Here is a 16184-nt window from a genome sequence, read left to right as displayed (position 1 = left end):
CTCAAAAATGTGTAGGCTACTTTTTATTCACAAAAAGAGTACATAGATAGAGTAGGTGAATAGGTATGCATGCAGCAAATAAATCTAAAACCGCTTGAATATGTTGTCCGATTCGTGAACGCATTGCTCAAATCGGTCTTGTGAATCGGTTTAATCGATACTTTAAGCTTCGACTCAAAATAACGACTTGGAGTTCTCTAGCAAAAAACCTGTGATGTCTGTCAGGAAGTACTACGCACGCACATGTTATGCGTTGGACATGGACTACAAAGTCGCTTTTAAATACACCAAAAACTGGCGTACTAAGAAAATTAGGTATTGCAAAAAAAAAAAAAAAAAAAAAAAAAAAAAGTATATATATATATATATATATATATATATATATATATATATTTGTTTTGTATTAAAAATACATATGTATTAGAAATGTATATATACATTTCTGATAAAAAAAAAAAAAAAAAAGTATATACAGCTTTGGGGAGTGTTCAACTACCCAAATTTCCTCTTCCCTGTGTTCAGTTAGCATGTGACTTCAGTTCGCACAGTTGAAGGTCTCTAGACACACGGTCTCTGGACTGCGCGTCTCATGACTCTCATCCAGAGCAGCTTCATATTCACCCTCCTCAGAACGCTGCCGTACGGAACTAGAAACTGCTGTTCCCCGCGATGATATGTAATGGACTTTAATATAGCCGTCACCATGTGAGATACTGTTCTGTACACGAGGGTGAATATTCAGCAGAAAGAAAGGAAGTGTTTTCATAATTAATCCGAAAGAGAAAGTACTCGAGCCTGTAAGTGCATTCATATTTGCTTTTCTACTAACGCGCTTATAAACCGAATGTTTCTCAATGAGAATGAACGGCAAGTTTGTCATTTTGAATTCTTGCTTTTCATTTCGAATACATTTCCATTTAGTATTTTTGATTCTTATCTCGCTTAACTGTCAGCCAGGCATTGTTCCTGTTATTGTGCTTTATTTGCATCTATCTATCTATCTATCTATCTATCTATCTATCTATCTATCTATCTATCTATCTATCTATCTATCTATCTATCTATCTATCTATCTATCTATCTATCTATCTATCTATCTATCTGTCTGTCTGTCTGTCTGTCTGTCTATCTATCTGGTATTTTCATTTATACTATTGCATGTTGCACTGCAGGACACTGTTATCTCTGCTTGACATGTCAGTTGTTGTATTGGTAGGACAATGTTGTTGTCAGCGGAGTGGATGGTTGGCAGTGCAATGAGCTCATGACAAAGTTGAAACCAAATTTTATTTGCATGTGTTACAACCTCTCTTTTGTGTGTGTGCATGATTGTAGCATGGCTGATTACCTTATCAGCGGGGGAACTGGGTATGTGCCAGAGGATGGACTCACCGCCCAGCAGCTCTTTGCCATCGGTGATGGTCTCACATACAAGTAAGTCTAAAAGAGGAGGATCATGTGCACAAAAACCCTTTAGGTTCCCTGCTTTGTACTCAGAGACATGCGTACACACACACACGTACTGTCATACAGTAAGTCAGATCGACAAACAGGGACAGCGTTATGTCAAAGCAGGTCCTATCATGTGTAGTTTCACTTTCGCACACACATGCACTCTAGGTAGGCATCTCTCTGGACATCTGTCAGTGAGATGGCTCTCAGCTCCATGGCAACCCTCTGTGCATCTCCATAGCAACGGGGAGCTCAAGTGCTCAGTCCCAGCACATGCAGCCCATGTTTATGGGACAATGCAAAATCAGAGTGCATGTGTGGTCCTTTTTGTCCCTCTCTTACTCACGATCCTAATGTAATATCATACTCACCGTGTGCTTTAATATCAATTAGAAAAACAGCATGGGATTTTATGAACATTAGTCCTTTTTATATGCTGTACGCCACTGCATTAAATGAGCCTGTTTGTGTGTGGATACAGGCATGTGCTTTCCCAGCCTTCTAAAACCCTTGCTAACAGAGCAGTGGTCTCCGTGTCTATTTTTATCATGCTGGCTGGAGTGTTTAATCTGGTCTAATGGAGGTTTTATGAGCGTTAGGCCACATGGGATGGGACACTGAACTATGCCTTCTTCTCACACATCCTCCTGAGACAGATAAATCCAGTCCCTATCAAAACATTATTGTGCTTTCAAGTAGTTGTTTTAACACTTTCTAATAGTAGCCATGATACACAGTGCTTTTAACTGAAGTTAGATCCTAACAACATTAATAACATGCTTTTGTTTATCAAGTGCCACTTCAGTTTTGGGGTCAGTAATGAATATTTTTATTTAGCATTAGCAATGATGTATTAAATTGACTGTAAAATATTACTGTTTTTACTGTATTTTTGATCAAATAAGGCCTGGTGAGCATAAGAGACTTTCAAAAACATAAAAAAATATTACCAACCTTAAACTTTTGAATAGTGTCTGTGTAAAATTAACCTAAATCTCTTCTAAATCTCTTTAGTTTGCCCACACTTTTTCAGTACACTACTGCTGCTATAGGCTAGAAAGAGGCTACGTGTGTGTGCGTGTGACATTGGTGATACGGTTAAGAACATTAACAGGACGTCTCTGTACGCCACACCTTAAGTAGATTATAGAATTCCTCCTTGACAAGATCAGAGACGTACACATACAAGTGCATTATTTGCGGCTACTCAAAGTATTCATGCTACAGGCAAACACGAAAATATTCATTTACTCATGCACTGCATCACAATAATCAATCGGCTTACACTATTGTTCAAAATTTTGGACTCTTTTTATGGATTTTTTATGTTTTTTTAATGTTTAAAGTCTCTAATGCTCTTTTGGTGCTTAAGAAACATTTCTTCTTGTTATCAATGATGAAAACAGTTGTGCTGCTTAATATTATTGTGGAAACCAAGATTTTTTTTTTTATGATTCTTTGATGAATAGACAGTTCAAAATTATACATTATAAATGTCTTTATGTCAACTTCGATCAATTTAATGCATCCTTGCTGAATAAAAGTTAATTTCTTTGAAAAAAGAAGAAAAAAAAAAAGGTTCAAAAGGTAGCGCATAGCAGTCACACACATTGCTGTCATGTTTGCATAAACTAGCAATAATTCTGAATCAACCTTGGTTTGTTTTATGCTTGTTTTATGCCTGGTTTCACAGACAAGACTTAACCCTTGTGTTATGTTGCGGGTCAATTTGACCCGTTTAGATTTTCTAGTTGTTGGAAATACTGGTTAACCTATGTTTTTTTTTCTTGATATTTTGTGACTTTTTCTCATTTATTATCATGAACATATATAGAAAAATACAATACAGATACAATAAAGAAAAATATTTTGTTAGCCACAGATGGTAAAAATTACCTATCATTTATTTTTTCAAGCTACCTGAAATAATATTAAACCTTTTTTTTTTCTCGATATTTTGTGACTTTTTCACATTTATCATCATGAACATGCATGCAAAGTTTCAACATGCTGGTGTTTTTTTTTTTTTTTTTTTTACATATACAAACAAAATTACTATTACGTTTGTGATGTTCGCAGGTCAATAAGACCATCATAGGCAGCTATTCAAAAGCAACTGTACAGACACAAAATAAAAACATTTATTTTATGTATGTCAGGGCATAAACTCCAGTTCTAAAGTGTAAGTGTATCTAAAAGTGCTCTAACCCAAACCAAACACACTTGAAAAAGCTAAATCATGGTGTTCAGAATTAATTGCAAATTACAAATGAAAATTTTTGACAGACACAGATAGTAAAATAAGCTCTCATTTATATATTCAAGATATCTGAAATATATTGAGACTTCGACATAGACAGCAGGAAAAATTAGCTCAGATTAATTGGTAAATGATGACAAAATATTCATTTTGGGTGAACTATCCCTTTAAGCCTAGTCCCAGACTAAAATGCATGTTTGACCTGTCTGTACTGAAAGCAACTTGCACTGACATTTGTCTCAAGATGCACACCAGTAATGTTTTTTTCTAAGGCACTTTTAGAAAAGGACTTAAATGTCCTAATTTAACTAAGGCCTACTCCTTGCTTAATCTAAGTCCTGTCTGTGAAACCAGCTCTGTGTTTTCCCTTTTTTGACACAGATTTGACTGTTTCTATAATCTTTCTCTAATTTTGATAATGTTCTGATTCATAAATTGCTGATCTAAAGGTCATTGTTGCCTAACTCTGCCATCTGCCGTTCCTCTTTCAGTGATTTCCTGATACTGCCTGGCTTCATTGACTTCACATCTGATGAAGTGGTGAGTACCAATGCTTAGCAGAGGTTAATGACAAATTGCACTTGTATTAGTAGACCGTTTAGTGCAAAGGATCATTTTTTATCACTCTGTCGATGGAAAAAGAGCTCTTCAACAATCAATGAGGCGGAAGATCTGCAAAGGACAGTATGTGTTAACATGGCTGTGTTAGCATCCATATAGTCCCTGGTGTGCTGGGCATGTTGTCACAGGCAGTGAAGCTTGTGTGTGTGTGTGAGAGAGACAAGGACGAAACAAACATCAATCAATTCCCTTGGAGCCACAACTTTAAACACATTTTTAATTAAAGATGCAGCAATTTCTTTCCAGTGATAGATTATTAGCAAATAACTTAGTTAAACTGGAAATCACATCAATTTAATTGGGAATATATATATATATATATTTTTAAATAATGCTAATTTCTTATAAGATCGGTTTAGGGTTTTTAGGGATATTTGCAGGACTATTTGTGTGTATGCTTATGGCATGTGCGTGGTGTTATTTTACATTTTTGTGATTGTGTAATTGGGAATTTAGGAGTCTAGTTAAAGTGTTTGGATTTTTCCCAGTAGACCAGGTGGATTCGCTTTCTGCTGATGTAAACGCAGATACACAACGCTGTTTGTGATTTCTTTAAGCACTTCTGAGAATTATGCTGAGCTACGGCTAATGATGGGGACGCAGGTGTTAGAGAGGAAGAAAAATAAGACATGGCAGTGTCTAGGCTACAATTCAAAGAAATCAATTGGCGGGACTCTCTGAGTCAGTGTTATTTTAGTGTTATTTATATATTCTAGAGTTAATTAATATTTTGAATTTTTTTTTTTTAAATGTTCGTTTAAGTTTGAATAATTTTGTGTGCATTTTTTATTCATTTTTATATTTCTATTTAGCTTTATTTTATTTTTTATTTAAGTTTAATTTTTTGTCATTTTAGTACTTCAACTTCAAATTATTTAATTTCAGTTAGTTGCCAAGGCAACATTTCTAATTTTCATTTAAGTTTTTCATAATATTTAGATTTTGTTTTTTATTTCAGCTTTATTTCAATTAAAGAAACATTTTTAATAGTTTCAGTGTTAGTTAACAATAACAATACTTCCCAGTTCCCTGTAGGCTACTGTAAATGTTTACTTTAAAGAAATTGTTCAACCAATAATGGCATTTTGTCCTTATTTGCTCACCCTTATGCCGGTCCAAACCTGTATAATCTTATTTCTCTCATGAAACACAAAAGGTCATTTTGAAATACACGAAGTAGCAGACTTCAAGTCAAGTCACCTTTATTAATATATACTGTAGCTTTATGCAATACAGATTGCTTCAAAGCAGCTCTGCAGTGATAAACAGGACACCAATGATGCAAACAGAATTCAATTCTGCTGTAAAGCAGCTCTAAAAAGACAATAGCAAACAGTGATCATTCAGCTGAATTTAGTTCAGTGTTGATTCAGTTCACGAACTGTGTAAAGTTAATTGATCATTGAATGAGTTCATTTCATCAATAAATAAAACAGCTCTGTGGAAAACAGTGATGTAATCATCCAGCTCAGTTCAGTTCTCATCCAATAGTGTCAGTGCAGTCAAATCAATATTGCCGAATATTAAGTGAGGAACTCAAATTCCCATCGGTGACTAGCCTGACTACGTCAGACTTCATACTTCTGCTCAATTTCATTTCGCTTCTGTACTCAGTCTGAGACAGCGTCATAGCTTTCCGTTTTCCTCCGGCCTGAAAACAGCGGGCCAATCAACGAACAGAGAGCGGGCTGAGAGCCGTGACGTAGACGCTGATTGTACCGTGGATGCGTAGATTTACTTCACATAATCTGCAAAAGTCGCTCACAGCCATGTTCAGTCCGGTATTTCACTCGATGGTTTTGTTTTCGCATCATACATGTGTTTACAGTGGAAGTTAGATGCGGCTCATAACCAAACGTTATGTGATTGGCTTACGGGTAACCAATGATTTTAAACTTCAGACAAGCGCCCCCCACGCGAGAAAGAAAACGCTTTTCAATTATGCCATGCCAGACTCTGTCTACGAAGCAAAGCGAAGTAGCAGAGTTTGGTATTACCAGGCTAATCGGTGACAGAAATTGTGGAGAAAAAAGCAGGCACTGTCAGTGAGCCAGTTCTTATGTCGAGGTCCAAAAGTATCATAAATTAGTTGAATTACTCTCATGTCGGTTTACATAGACACTTTGCCCCCTTAGATTTTTCGTAACGGTCATGTGTTATGATGTCAGGATTTGACCTCTGCTCTGACCCGGAAGATAACCCTGAAGACGCCACTCATTTCTTCTCCCATGGACACAGTCACAGAGTCCTCCATGGCCATCGCTATGGCTGTAAGTAACACTCACAGAAACTATATATATATAATCCAACAAAGTTGCGATTGGTTTTCTATGTCATTCTCTGCTGTGTCCTGTAGCTCATGGGTGGAATTGGAATCATTCATCACAACTGCACACCTGAGTTCCAGGCCAACGAGGTCCGGAAAGTCAAGGTCAGTCACATGATTGTTGAGAATTTTGTAAATCTGATCAATTTTTGAAGTAATATTCACAGGCTTATTTGATTTTTGGGTTCAAAATATACTTATAAATGGCAATAATTAATATGTTTTGTATCTGTCACGCTGGCAGAAATTTGAGCAGGGCTTCATTACGGACCCTGTAGTGATGAGTCCACGGCACACTGTCGGTGATGTGTTTGAAGCAAAGGTACGGCACGGTTTCTCCGGCATCCCGGTTACTGAAACCGGCAAGATGGGCAGCAAGCTGGTGGGCATCGTTACATCACGAGACATCGACTTCCTGTCAGAGAAAGATTACGACAGGCCACTGGAGGAGGTTTGTGATTAAAATGGTCTAATTTAACTTGAATAGGCATATGCACGAACGCTGCTGACATATTTCTGGTAGGATCTCAGCCGGCGTCTTTACTTCCGCATAGCGCATTCTATAGGACAATTCACTTTAATAAAATTCATTTTCTCAGAAACGGAGACAACGATTTTAGAAACTGATTCGCTAGTCGGATTTCGCGTGATATGAGAGAATACTCACCCTCAAAGTTGTCGATGTAGCTCGAAATTTTTAATTTAAAGAACTTCTCTTTCTTACTCATATTTGTGACAGTTAACTGCCTCACAATATTGTTAACATCATTCACGTTAACCGCTGGAATTTCTTGTAAACAGAGAGTGTAATTTGCCATTATCTCCACCTAATGCAAAAACGGCTTCTGACGCAGCACCGGATGTAACTGGGCGGGCTGAGACAAAACGTGGAAGCTATCGTGCATAGAGCCTATAATTTAGATGTTTCATAATCTAAGCATTCATTTAACTGGCACTTTTGAGTGAAACTGAATGTAGAGCAGAACTTGATCCATTAAGATTTGACTTAAGTTTGGGCCCACTACATTTTTTTTTAAAGAAATTAATACAATTCTGAGATTTTAATTAATTTTATTCAGCAATGATGCATTAAATTGTTTTAAAGTGTCAGTAAAGAAGACTTGTTACCCAAAATGTATATTTCAAATTAATTCTGTTCTTTTGAACTTTCTATTCAAAGAATCCTGAAAAAAATGCATCACGGTTTCTACAAAAATATTAAGCAGTACAACTTGAGTACAACTACAATGTATCTTGAGCAGCAAATCAGCATAATTCTTAAGGATCGTGTGACACTGAAGACTGATGCTGAAAATTCAACTTTGCCATTACTAGAATAAATTGAATATTCAAATATATTTAAATAGAAAATCATTTTTTTTTATTTGCAATAATATTTCAAAACATCTTGACCCCAAACATTTGAATGGTAGTGTATATGAAAGATTATATTTTTTTAAATATTCTAGAATGTAAAATATCATTGATCACTGATGAATCAAATCATAATAAAACAGGTATATGTATTAAGAAAGTGCAATAGGGTCAATTTTGGGTTCATGTCGTCCTTAAACATTTAATAGTCCTGATTGCTACTAATATCCATGAATGATAATAGTTTCTGAATGATTCATCTTCAATCCTCCAGGCAATGACAAAACGAGAAGATTTAGTGGTTGCTCCAGCGGGTGTAACGTTAAAAGAGGCAAATGACATCTTACAGCGCAGTAAAAAAGGTATGAGCGTGAACTTCCGTCCTGTTTGTGTTGTGATGTTTAGCACAAGCTTGCTGATAACATTCCTGTTTTTCTCTTTCAGGTAAACTGCCTATAGTGAATGACAGCGATGAGCTCGTAGCTATAATAGCTCGTACCGATTTAAAGAAGAACAGAGACTATCCTCTAGCTTCCAAAGACTCTCGCAAACAGCTCCTGTGTGGCGCTGCCATCGGCACCCGAGAGGACGATAAGTACCGGCTAGACCTGCTCATGCAGGCTGGAGTGGATGTGATAGTTCTGGTGGGTCCAAAGGGGAATGGGGTGACCTTAAACTTTAGCAGTACTCAGTCCTATTTCTGGAGATTTAGCTTCCTGCAGCGCATTTGCTGCATTCCATTCAACTTGTAATTTGGACAACTGCAACAGAACTTAAAATCAGAATTTCAATTTCTCATGCAGAAATCCATCATTTGTTCTGGCGAGATGCAAACTTGGCAGCACCCAAGTAGATGAGAAACATTCACTTTTAAGCAAATAAAATGCATCAGCGAGTCAAATTTCAAACATTAGATGACTTAAAACTTGTTTAGCATGTAATATGGTAAATGATAATCAAACACACACAGAGCACATGCAGTGGAGACTTTGCTTACAGTCAAACACATGCAAAGCTAACAATACCATTGGTATTTTTTCAAGATATTCTCACAAGGCTGAAAAAAAAAAAAAAATTCAATTTTGAAATATTTTTTTTATCTACCGGTATTTAAAATGTAATTTATTTCTGTGAAGCCAAAGCTGAATTTTCAGCAGCAATTACTCCAGTCTTCAGTGTGACATAATCATCATAAATGTCTTTACTGTCACTTTTGATCAATTAAATGCATTGCATAAGCTGAATAGACAAAATTACTGACCCTAAACATTTTAATGGTAGTGTAACCATATACATCGCTTATGCAGATTTTAAGTTTGCATACTTTGTATTGAGCCAAGGGTCAATCAATGCTTAGATCCTGAGTTGGTCAAACAAATTTGCAGGTCAGTCATCATACGCAGTAACAGGTGTTGTTGGTGTATTTGCCAAATATTGATCTAATTCTCTGAACAATGGATCTGATTTTATTGCTTGGATTTGAAAGTAGAAGGACAGACTTCAAGACAGACATCAAACATACCTGAACAAGTTAATCAATTTTTTGTCTTAACTAGGAAATTAATAAGCAGGTGGATTAGGGCAGGGTTGAAAGAAATCTTTTAGAATTTTCTAAATTGATCTCGGACAGTAAAATTGTGTCAAAAATCTTACATAAATACACACAGTGTTTGACCTCCTAGCTCTTAACCCTACATGATATATCATGGTTTTTCTGTTGTTCTGTCCCAGGACTCTTCTCAGGGGAACTCTGTGTTTCAAATCAGTATGATCAACTACATCAAACAGAAATACCCAGAACTACAAGTGGTGGGAGGAAACGGTGAGGCTTTTCTGCCCTTTCTGGTGCTTCGTTTTCTATAAACTGAGGGTAGCTCGAGGGAAGTGATATTAGACGTATTGAAGATTGTGCATGGACTTGATTTTCCTTAATGAAGTTTCTCTTCAGTTTCTCATTCTCTTGTCTGCAGTGGTGACTGCTGCTCAAGCAAAGAATCTTATAGATGCTGGTGTTGATGCTTTACGAGTGGGCATGGGCTGTGGATCCATCTGCATCACACAGGAAGGTGTGTGTGCACTTCTTACTGACTTAGGAGGACAGAACTGCCGTGGAAAGTGCCCAGAAGTTAATTAAATATGGAATAACTTTATGAGGATATACTTTAAAGGAAAAATGGAACAAAGTTTTATTTTATTTTATTTTATTATTATTTTTTAGAAAAAAAGTCAGGATTGCACGTTCATATCTCACAATCTGACTTTATAACATGCAATTGCGACTTTATATCTTGCTATTCTGACTTTTCTCAGAATTGTGAGATATAAAGTCCAATTCTGAGGAAAAAAGTTTTTTTCTCTGAATTGCAAGTTTATATCTCACAATTCTGACTTTATAACTCGCAATTGAGTGTTATAAAGTCAGAATTGCAAGATGCAAAAATTGTGAGATGAAAAGTCGCAATTACCTTATTTATTTTTTAGTCTGTGGCGGAAACAAGCTTCCATATTTCTATTTTAATTTATTCTAGAAAACATTTATAAGAATGACCTTATTTATATAGCAATGCAAATGTGTATATGTGGTCATATACTAAATTATTTTAGGGTTAGGGTTTTTGGGATAGCAATTATCTATTTAATTTAATTTTTTTGTTAAGGGGGGGGGGGGGGGTGAAATGCTCATTTTCACTCAATCTCCTGTTAATCTTGAGTACCTATAGAGTAGTATTGCATCCTTCATATCTCCAAAAAGTCTTTAGTTTTATTATATTTATAAAAGAAAGATAGGCTGTACCGAGTCTTTCCGAAAAAAAACGAGCGGCTGGAGGCGTGCCGTGTGGGCGGAGCTAAAGCCGTGCTAACGCGCCGAGCTAACAACACACAGAGACATTTGAAGCAGTTTTACTCACCGCCTGCGGTTCCAACGCACGACCGCGAACCTTTATCATTGTAACTGCTCGATCCTTAAGCATTAGACGATCTGCAAATCCGTCGATCTGGGCTTTGTTTATAAAACAAGCATCTTCGAAATGCAGGGAACAAACAAAAACACTTGCACAACTCCGTTGATGCTCTGTAAAAATAAACTCCATCCACTGGTCCCTTAATGCTGTTTTTTTTTGGTAATCTGTGCAGGGATGTCTTGCCCTGGCAACCAAAAACACACTTTGGTTACATTTCGCTCTCTCGCTCTCGTCAGTGAATGTCTCTGCTCTGGTCTACGTGTGTGCGCGCGCGCGCTCTTCTGTGAGAAGTGCCCTTAGGACCCATATAAGGAAATTCCGCCACATCTGACGTCACACATGCCCATACTCGAAAAAAACTTTCCGAAACTTGTGACAAACCGGAAGGAGCATTTTTGGAACAAAAATACTCCTTCAAACGTACAACTTAATTTTTGAAACTTTGTCCATGTTTAGCATGGGAATCCAACTCTTTAACAGAGTAAAAAACTCAGTATGCATGAAATAGCATTTCACCCCCCCCTTTAAGAACAAGAGAAATTAATGAGAAGTTATTTAGCAATATATATGTGTGTATCATTAGTGATGGCGTGTGGGAGACCACAGGGCACGTCTGTGTATAAGGTGGCTGAGTACGCCCGGCGCTTCGGGGTTCCAGTTGTTGCAGATGGTGGCATTCAGACGGTTGGGCACGTTGTCAAAGCCCTGGCGCTGGGAGCATCCACAGGTGTGTGTTTATCTGAGTGATTTGCCTGAACGATCATTGTTATTAATGGCTGGGATTTGTTTGCCTACATTTTAATGTCTATGACCATGCCCTTCCCTTCGGCCTGTTTTATTTTAGTTATGATGGGGTCATTGTTAGCGGCAACCACAGAAGCACCCGGGGAGTATTTTTTCTCAGATGGTGTACGACTGAAGAAGTACCGTGGTATGGGCTCTTTGGATGCTATGGAGAAAAACAATAGCAGTCAGAAACGTTACTTCAGGTAAACCAGTCTTATGCTCAGATGTCTGCACATGTACAATAATAAAGTGTCTCTTCAATTATAAAAACAATACATTTTAGCTCTGTGCACAGTTTTTTGTTGTTATTTTTTTTGTACATTTCGTTTTTTTCTCTGAAAGTCATGAACATTTTCACCAGTGTCATTTGCAGCACATCTCAAATGTGTTTAACAGCATCCTCTGGTGGAAATGAGAGTTATGGAAATTACATTTTTAATTCCTTTGTCTTGCTAAGACTAATTTTATCACTAGCATTTTAATGCTCCTAAATACAAACAATTTTTTTTTTTTTTTGGAAAAATGTATATAATATTAATAAATTAATAAATATTGAAATGGTTCATGGTAATTTAACTCTGTTTTGGACTTTATTTATCATATTTCATAGTAACAATTCATATTTAAAATTATAAATAAATATAAATTGTATTTAACTTGATTTCTTTATTTTCTTCATATATCACATGCATCAAATTTCATTTTAATAGGGGCAAAATATTTGTTGTGGAGGAAATGATACCAAAATAAATGGACAGGGCTGATTTTTGAAAGATTATTATACTTATTTTTAGTTTACTTTTTGACTGTCTTGTAGTAATTTATAGTAACAATTTATTAATTTTAAGTTTTTACAGTTTAGGTCTGAAACTATACATAAATAGTAAAAAAGTAAAAATAAATGATGAAAGCATTATTTTAATGTGACCTTCACAAAAATAAAAAAGTTTATAGTAAAAATCATAAAAGTGCCCATATTTAAAGAAACACCTCAATAATATACATATCATCTGTTATATTTAAAACTTTTGTATTGTATGCAGTATATAATGGGTTGTGTGTGTGTGTATGTGTGTGTTTTCCAGTGAAGGTGATAAAGTGAAGGTAGCTCAGGGAGTCTCTGGCTCAGTTCAGGATAAAGGCTCGATACACAAGTTTGTTCCATACCTCATCGCTGGAATTCAACATGGCTGTCAGGATATCGGTGCAAAGAGTCTGTCCATTCTGCGGTAAGAGTGTCTCTTTCTCTTATAGACATCTGACAAGCTTGACAAACGTGTCTTTTAATTCATATTTATTAGCTTTTAGGCCATCTATATGTGAGTATATGCTGTATATTAGTCACTTTTAGGGATACTCTAGCAGGTAGTTAACTAAATTAACTTTTAGCAGATATACACATACACAAGTCTGTCTTTTCTAGACCAAAATGGACAACTTTTAGTAGATATACACATTGAAAAGTATTTTTATTCTTCTGGAAAAAAATAACTTAAAATATTGATACTCATTCTGCACTAAAAAAATTGTCCAGTAATTTTCTCTGGAATGAGAACATCCCCTTCTTTTGAATTATAAATATCACTGGTTCACTGTGTCTTCAGTCATGCTAATATTTCTGCAGTATTTTCTGTCTCAAACATCATTTCATTCTGAAAGTATCATCATTGCTTTCATCCATGGTATCTGATTTTGACTCATTTTTGGTTAACTCACCAAAATAAGTTAAACACTTTTCCACACTGTAATTTTTTTTAATTTGTTATCACAATTTTTTTTCTTTTGTCAAATCAACTTAATTTATGTGGTTCAGATTACATAATATTTTGAGGTTCTGTTGATTAAACCAATCTCCTTCATTGTATTAACTCAATTTTCTAATTTCAATTAACTTAAAATTTTAAGGCAACCAGGTTACTTGCTTTTTTAAGTTAAACCAACAATAATAGTGTTAAGTTATATAAGATTCAACTAATATTTAAGGTCAGTTTAATGTAATTTAAGTTGAAATGATTGTTGATGTTGATTGTACTTAAAAATTTAAGGTAGCAACTTATTTTTTTTATTTAATTTTTTTACAGTGAATAAAGGTTACTGGCTATATAGAAAAAGACAAGCTCTTTAATATGTCTTGCCCCAAATTCCACAAACAAATTCCAACACAAAAAAGTATCATTTCTGTTTTTATGTATATCTGTTTAAGTCTCACCTTCGTTACATTTAGATCGATGATGTACTCCGGAGAGCTGAAGTTTGAGAAGAGGACAATGTCTGCTCAGGTTGAGGGCGGAGTTCATGGACTGCATTCGTAAGTCTCCACCCACTCACTTAGCCCCACCCACCTGACATACCATGTTCGTGTCTCTTTCCTCACAGCACATGCCCTTAAAATAATGGCTTTAAACACATTTCCCGTCCTTAGGATTCTTATCATTAACATAACACTAAAAGTTTAGCAATTCCTCCCAGAGACCCTTAGACCATCCCTTCTTAAGTTGTCATGGAAAAGTAGAGTTTACATGTGAAAATGTCTTCTCTTCCTTTCTCTTATGCTGTCACCATAGATATTCTTTTGTGCCATGTAAGTACTCATCCCTCATGTCTCTTATAATAACGTTGAGTTCTGGTGGAGGGGATTGTGTTGTAAACACTGGTAAGGTCTGGACTCTTTAGTGGGCATAAAATGAGACCATTTTAGTTTCCTCTTGCTGTCGCATCATAGAGACAAACCACTGTCCCAGTGTCCTTCTGTGGTTATGTACTCTTAACACTCTCTGAGACTTGACTTTGAAAGGGACTTTGAAAGTTGTGCTGCTTAATATTTTTGTAGAAACCATTGATGCATTTTTTCAAGATTCTTTGACGAATATAAACAACATTTATTTGAAATAGATTTTTCAAAACTTTATAAAAATATAACTCTTTATTTTCACTTGATCTTACTGACTTGTGTGCTATATTTAATATCTTCTGATGCCTTATGATAAATTTGTATGAAGAACAGACTGAAATTTAAGTAGTTATTCAAATATGACACAACAAAGATTTGACGTCTGTGAGGCCAATGAGAACTCATGCGTCTCGTAACCGATTGCGATGCACATTTAAATATGTGGCTGAATAAGGATTTAAATTTTAGTCTGTTCTTTGCTTTTATGATACTTCCATGGTGCTTTTTATTTAAATTTTTGGGCAAACTTTTCCTTTAATTGGCGGTGCTAATAATATGTTAGTAAAAACCCTTAATTTGGACTATCATTTTGAATGTTTAGACAATATAACAACGCTAATTAATATTTCTTTTCTGTTTCTGGCAGTTATGAGAAGCGGTTATATTGAGCCGGGCGGCAGGGGGCATATGAGAGCAGGACCCAATGTCCCGTCACCAGCCGTCACCAAACACAGCAGCTAAACGTCTTTTCTGTTATCCTCACCCTTGTACTTTTTCCTGATGACTCTTGACTTTAGATCAACATAAAAAAAAATCAAATTAATAATAATAACTGTCTGCTTGTAATAAAAGCCAGCAACAGTACTGAATGTACTATGGACTGTTTTGATTTTCTTAATCTTTTTTCGGTTCTACCTGTAAGAAATTAGACTTGGCAATCGAGAGATTATTTTCAAAATCCTATGAATGTACTACACCATCTGAAATATGAGGATGCTACATGTGTGTATATGTGTGAGAGAGTGTCTGTTAAGGTTTCTGATACGGTATGTGGTATATATGTTATGTTTTGTCAAAACTGTCCTGTTCAAAACGTTCTAATTAAAGTTGTTTGTTGGGTTATTAGCAATAATACTTGTCATGGTATATGAGAAAATCATGTGTATACCACATTGGAGTGTTATGAGTTAAATGTATTTGTTTTTTCCAGAAGGGCAAGTTTGCAGGCTGCTTGTGTCACAATGCTTTTCAGACTATCCAGTTAGTCACATAGCACTAGAGCTATGTTATTTAATGGATCAGATTATCAGTATCAGCCTTAAAATCAGGGATTGTGTACTGTTACTCGCCTTACACTAGTCAATAATTTAGACAGACATTGCTCATTTTTTAAAGTTTATTTTCATAGTTTCACACATTTGCATTATTTAGATATATTAAACATTTTACAGTATATAAAAGTAAGCAATTGAGATTTTACAAGGCCAGAAGTGAAGGACAGTAAAAAGCATTTGCTTTGAAAGTGACACTTTCAAATTTGGGCTCCATTTTGTAGTTTGAAGACTGCTGTGTTGTCATTCTGAATATAATACAGTTTAAATAAAGAATGAGTTTTATAAACTTTGTTTCTTATTGTGTTCCTGTAGGATCAGTCTCAGTCTTTAATACTTTGCTTAAATATTTTAAATGTTTAACAACATTTTTATATTTTAAACTGTATATTTAAATTAC

General features: G+C 35.6%; 1 protein-coding gene across 3 annotated transcripts; it reads left to right on the top strand.

Annotated features, from left to right (window-relative positions):
• Positions 1-516: 516 nt before the first annotated feature.
• On the top strand, positions 517-16070 carry impdh1a (IMP (inosine 5'-monophosphate) dehydrogenase 1a). 3 transcript variants are annotated; one of them, XM_081372027.1, is made up of 16 exons: positions 517-797; positions 1336-1434; positions 4204-4252; positions 6502-6603; positions 6690-6764; positions 6904-7110; positions 8308-8395; positions 8478-8677; positions 9765-9855; positions 10004-10099; positions 11580-11723; positions 11841-11985; positions 12868-13011; positions 14007-14090; positions 14347-14363; positions 15100-16064. In XM_081372027.1, exons 2-16 carry the CDS (start codon positions 1337-1339, stop codon positions 15192-15194), a joined length of 1635 nt encoding a protein of 544 aa, XP_081228153.1. In that variant the 5' UTR covers positions 517-797; position 1336; the 3' UTR covers positions 15195-16064. The 3 variants fall into 3 exon arrangements, with proteins under 3 accessions (XP_081228153.1, XP_081228151.1, XP_081228152.1); XM_081372025.1 differs by lacking the exon at positions 14347-14363 and having other exon boundaries at positions 15100-16070; XM_081372026.1 differs by lacking the exon at positions 14347-14363 and having other exon boundaries at positions 538-797; positions 6469-6603; positions 15100-16070.
• Positions 16071-16184: the final 114 nt, after the last annotated feature.

The sequence above is a fragment of the Scardinius erythrophthalmus genome (genome assembly GCF_964197995.2).
Source record: "Scardinius erythrophthalmus genome assembly, chromosome: 8".
In the NCBI taxonomy this organism is placed as follows: domain Eukaryota; kingdom Metazoa; phylum Chordata; class Actinopteri; order Cypriniformes; family Leuciscidae; genus Scardinius; species Scardinius erythrophthalmus.
This window is presented reverse-complemented; position numbering and strand designations above follow the sequence as displayed.

What these genes read in the sequence shown, in the direction of transcription:
- impdh1a (XM_081372027.1), top strand. Translation starts at nt 1,337, where the DNA reads ATGGCTGATTACCTTATCAGCGGGGGAACTGGGTATGTGCCAGAGGAT. An exon ending in GGTGATGGTCTCACATACAA is followed by an intron (nt 1,435 to 4,203) that starts GTAAGTCTAAAA and finishes TTCCTCTTTCAG; the next exon opens with TGATTTCCTGATACTGCCTG. An exon ending in ACGAGGTCCGGAAAGTCAAG is followed by an intron (nt 6,765 to 6,903) that starts GTCAGTCACATG and finishes TCACGCTGGCAG; the next exon opens with AAATTTGAGCAGGGCTTCAT.